This window comes from Haliotis asinina, chromosome 8, assembly GCF_037392515.1.
Source record: "Haliotis asinina isolate JCU_RB_2024 chromosome 8, JCU_Hal_asi_v2, whole genome shotgun sequence".
NCBI classification, from domain to species: Eukaryota; Metazoa; Mollusca; class Gastropoda; order Lepetellida; family Haliotidae; genus Haliotis; species Haliotis asinina.
The window spans coordinates 57,194,074-57,199,368 of NC_090287.1; the positions used below are offsets into that span (position 1 = coordinate 57,194,074).

Genomic DNA, 5,295 nt, shown 5'->3' on the forward strand with positions numbered 1-5,295 from the left:
TTAAAACTAAATGCCTGAAAGCACTTGACTTGTTGAAAGTGGTTTCAAATTCTAAATGGGGAGGGGATCAAGCTACCCTTCTCCACCTATATCGAACTCTCGTGCGTTCTAAACTTGATAGTGTTTCCCCCAGGATTACGAAAGGGCAGGGTAGTCTCATAGACAAAAGGGCACTTAAAATTCAAAAGGGCATTCAGCAAACTGAAAAGGCACAACAGTTAAGGGTACAGCAATTTATGTTTGTGGTTGACACCATTTAGGTCGTATGGCATGCTCTGATGCAAGTTCACTCTTCATAGTCTCCTCTTTTTTCTTGCCTGGAATTTGGCCACACACTTCCTCAAGTCAATGTCAGCAGAAGATTTAGCATTCATGCTGACCATAAGTAGCTTGGTGCAGTTATCAATTTTCAGCCTGTTCCTATAGTCTGTCACAATGAGTTTTACGTGAGAGAAGGCTCTCTCAACCTCCGATGTTGAAAGGATCACAGTAGCATGAATGCTCAGGAGCTTCACAATGTTTGGGTAGAGGTCTCCTAGTTGGGGCTTAAGGCTGGTCAGAGTCTTCAGGATGGTGGATGGTGAAGAGGTGTCAACTTCTTCAGCAAATAGTTCCTTGACCTGGCTCCACTCAAGTTGTGTCTTCTCAACATCAAGACCAAAGTGCTCTGCCAGTTCTGTAATCTGCAAAATTTGAACATAATATGAATATGTGAAAATGTGACAAAAGTCCTGTTTTGAATAATTCTTGTTTTCATTCTTGTTTTCATCTCTTACATTTACATTTTCAATTACAAAATTGTTATATTTTACAAAATCAGTTTGATAGAATTAATTTCCAGTACCTCAGCATCACCATGGAATGTCAGGAGTGATGAATCTAAAGCCTTCCTCAGATCAAGTGCAGATAAACTTGTCAGGATAGGGGTGACCTTCAGTCTTTGCTCCAGATTCTCCATCAGTTTATCTAAGAACAGAGTCTTTGACCTTGAGACATCTGTTCTCCTGCTGCCAACTTTCTCCAGGTTATACTGCTCTCCAAGTTCATCCACACGGCTCAGGTATGGACCAGGTTTCTCCCCTCATCTTTTTCAAAGATGCCAAGCTACTTCTCATCTGAGGCTCAACAATACTAAGGTCCAGATCTCTCCTCTCAAAATCTTTGTCAATCCTGATAGGAGTGAACAAACGTCACACAGAAGCAAGATGAAATAATAGTTCTGGTAGGACAGCAAGGATAGCAGGATAGCTTCTCCTGACAGCATGAACAGCCTTTTCATGACTCAGCCAACGTGTGTGCACAGCCTGTTTGATAGTCACATTACATGTGTCTGTGTCATCTGCAGTGTTTCCCATTTCTCTGATGAGTGTCTGCATCTGTTCAAGGCTCTTGGATCTTACAGTACTGTAATGATAGTATTTAAAAAGTCCCATTAGCATTTCATCCACAGACTCGATTTCAGTCACTGATTTGAAAGCTGAACTAACAGCCAGTTGCAGTCTATGATTCACACAGTGGACATCAATCAAAGCTGGATTGTCTCTCTTCAGTTGTGCAACTACATCATTCCTTTTGCCTGTCATAACAGCTGGACCATCACTTGCAAAACAGGTCATTTTATTCTGGTCCAGGTCAGTCTCATGCAAATAGTCCTTGACATTCTTCACAATAGAGTCTGCAGTCCCATTAGGAATTTCAGCATCCTTGAGAAATGCAAGTTTTCCAGATAACGGCCCACCAATGCAATGTGTTTTCTGGTTGAAACATCTGTATATTCATCAAGCATCAAGCCAAATGAATTGCTGTCTCTCATCTTCTGCAGGACTTGCTCTTCCACTACCTCAGCCTGACATTCAAGAAATTCCTGGACTGTACTATGTCCAGTGTATGTGGCATTCTTTCCATTGCTCAGTTTGGCTATATTAGGAGCACCAAGTTCAGCACACAACTCTATGAGAGGTCCAAACAATGTTGTATGTGGCAAATTGTCCTTGATCAAGAAAAACAAAACTTTCTGTGCATCTACCAGTGATGAAGTTTCCTGCTCGGAATAACTATGAAATATGTCATGAATGGACATAGCATCATCCTTTTCAAGTTTGACTGCTTCCTGATACATTTGAGAGTTCTTGTGCAGAGTACTTTTGTCCAGTCTTACAGTCTGACATCCAACTTGTGTCCAAACCATGGATCCATTTCGTCCTTTCATATTCCATTTAGTGCAAAAAGAACAGAACATCATGCCGCTTCTTTCGCCCTCATGATTTGCATCCTCAACGTATTTTAGCTAGGGACGATCTTGTTTCCACTTGGTATCGAAAACAAGCTTGTGGCCTGCATCTTTCGTCTTCTGAGTTGGATGAGGGAGTGGGTCACGCTTCTCATAGCAAACAAGTTCCGAATCTTCCACATCAGGTCTGAAATACACATTCAAGTCAGTTTAAGTTCCAGACAAAATTGATTGTATTTTGTAATTTAGTAATAATAAAATATCATTTGAATATTAAGAAAATAAGAATAGTATCTTTCTCATAAACATTCATGTAAGAAACAAAATCTAACAATGAATTCCTTTAACAACTATAACTCGTGCACTTTTACACTGACATGACTAAATTAACCCAAACACATACAGACTGAAAAGACAGACTTGGAGACAGGTAAAAATTGCCTTTGATCATCTTATCAAGCACAAAATCTGCCATCTTCAAATTAAATATAAACATATAATTAATTTATCAGTTCTACCGATATTTTAAAAAATAAAAATTTGCATGAAAGCAGTGCAGTAAATAAACCTTGATATGTTCAGAAATAGACATGTGTTTCTTTCATTTGCAATCATTACCTCGGTAATTCCTACATTTACAAAAATATATACCCAGATATACATTTCAACAGATATACCCAGTAACCGAGTTGTTAATATTAACTATAGCAAACGAGATGGTTTTGCCTTTATCAAGAAAATGAAAATGAAAAATATGTGCTTCCGAAAAAAATCTTTCAGAGTGAGGTCGTCTGAAAACAAGGAGAAATAAAAGTGAAAGTAAATACTACAACCTATTCGCAATCATAATATTAGAAAGGATAATAATCCCCGGTATAATTTAAATACTTGAAGCAAGCTGTGAAAAGATAATGAAAAAAGATCGGAAACAATCTAAAGTGATCATGTCCATTATGGCTTCCCTTTGTTCACTTTTTTTCTCACTAAAATACTAAACTAAATCATAAACGTACAGTATTTACAGCTAAGATTGTTAAAAATCATAAACAAAGAATGGGCATGTTTAATTAGCTATAAAGAGATCACGTGAACGTGTATTATATGTTTTCTAATTTTGCCGCTATCGGTTCAAAATGGCGGAACTCATTGTCGAGTCGTACCTGTTTGGCGCGAAGAAATCCAAGAGCCGACGACACTTCCTTGCCTCAGCCTTCACCGCTTCTTCTCTTTTCCTCTTTGTTCTTTCTTTGGTTGGCATGGTGTTTCAGAATGAAAATGAGCAAAGCCGAAATCGCCATGACTTAAATAGGTAGTTTTATTGCACAACAAAAACTTCCGGGAAGGGAGGTAACTCCTGCCTTCGTTAAAATCCGGAAAATACAGGATTTTTCAAAGGGCAGATAATGCGGTGCTTCGAAAGGGCAGGGCGCTGAATGAAAAGGGCATAGTGCTGAATAAAAAGAGCAGGGCGCTGCGCCCTACCAAATATGCCTAGGGGAAACACTACAAGTTGATTGTGGCTCCATTGTCTATGGTGGAGCCTGCAAAAGAAACTTAAAACTATAAGATTCAGTCCATCATCAAGGTTCTTGGCTCCTTTAGGACTTCACCTGTTGACAACCTGTATGTCGAGGCTGATGAACCATCTCTTGAGCAGCGACATATAAAACTAGCTTTACAGTATCTAACAAAACTATATTCAAATGAGTCAAACCCTGCATATAACTGTGTTTTAATCCCCTTTATGAGGATTTAAGCAATAGGAAATCTTCTCTTGTTCCGCCTCTTGGTTTAAGAATAAAACCACTTATTTCTGCTGCCAGCATTGAGCTGGAAAACATAGCTCCTTCCCGTCTTCTTTCTTCTCCTCCTTGGCAGTTGGTTAGGCCACAAGTTGACCTAACATTCATGACATTTAAAAAAATGAGAAACGAATGAATTACAGTATAAACAAGAATATAATCAACTGAAACATAAATGTAGCAAATATAAATCCTTATTTACAGATGGGCCCAAGGATGGCGGCGCTGTGGCTTGTCACTGGATCCAGAACAATATCTTCTAGATTACCAGAAAACAGTTCTATTTTTACAGCAGAAGCTAACGCCATACTAAGAGCTCTTAAATATATTCAAAGACATCCGAAACGTAAACAATATATAATCTATTCCGACTCCTCTCTTTCTTGCCTTCAGGGTATTCAAAATATCTCTTGTAAACATCCACTTTTAACTGATATTATTGAATTGTACAATAATCTTACCACTGGCCAATACAACATCGTTTTTTGTCGGTTACCCAGCCACGTAGGCATTTCCGGTAACGCAATGGTCGATCTTGCCGCCAAGGCAGCACTCAACAAATCTGTGACACCACTTCTTATTCCATACTCTGATTATAAAGCTAGCATTAGAACGTACATCCGTGATCTGATGCAGAAGAAGTGGGACACCCAAGTAGGTACAAAGAAATTACATGAAATAAAACCGTATATTGGTTATTCCTACTTGGGCTGTCAGTTCAGATTTGAAGAGGTTATTTTACGACGTTGTCGTATTGGCCATACTAGACATACTCATGTCCACCTGTGAAAAGGTGAGGATCCTCCGTTTTGTATCCCTTGTGATGAGAGAGTCACGGTCAAGCATATTCTGCTTGACTGTGTTGAATTCTCCATCATAAGGGATAAGTATTTTACAGTTAAAACAATGACGGATCGTTTTACCAGCGTTAATTCATATTTAATTATTGTTTTTTTTTAAAGAAATGGATTTTTTGGTGGAATTTTGAATGTTATGTTCTGTAAATAGATGTATTTTAATGATTGGTAGTTTGGATTAGTAACTTGAATTCTTAGTGGCTGTACCCTCAAAGGGGGTTGAAGTATTGTAAAATTATTGTCCTCCTGAGAGGGTACGTAAGTCCACAAAGATTCACAGTAAATTTAAGTCTACCAGGATTTTAATCCTAGTATTCATGTGATTTTAATTTCGGCTAACTTTTCGTACAATCGACAGCAGCTGAAGGGATGGTGTAAATCCAACTAGGGTCCATGTAGGTAGCAA

General features: G+C 38.5%; 1 protein-coding gene across 1 annotated transcript; it reads right to left on the reverse strand.

Annotated features, from left to right (window-relative positions):
- Positions 1-293: 293 nt before the first annotated feature.
- On the reverse strand, positions 294-2,119 carry LOC137295313 (E3 SUMO-protein ligase KIAA1586-like). Its single transcript, XM_067826629.1, has 4 exons — positions 1,841-2,119; positions 1,325-1,703; positions 845-1,080; positions 294-683 (listed from the first exon to the last, which is right to left on the reverse strand). Exons 1-4 carry the CDS (start codon positions 2,117-2,119, stop codon positions 294-296), a joined length of 1,284 nt encoding a protein of 427 aa, XP_067682730.1.
- Positions 2,120-5,295: the final 3,176 nt, after the last annotated feature.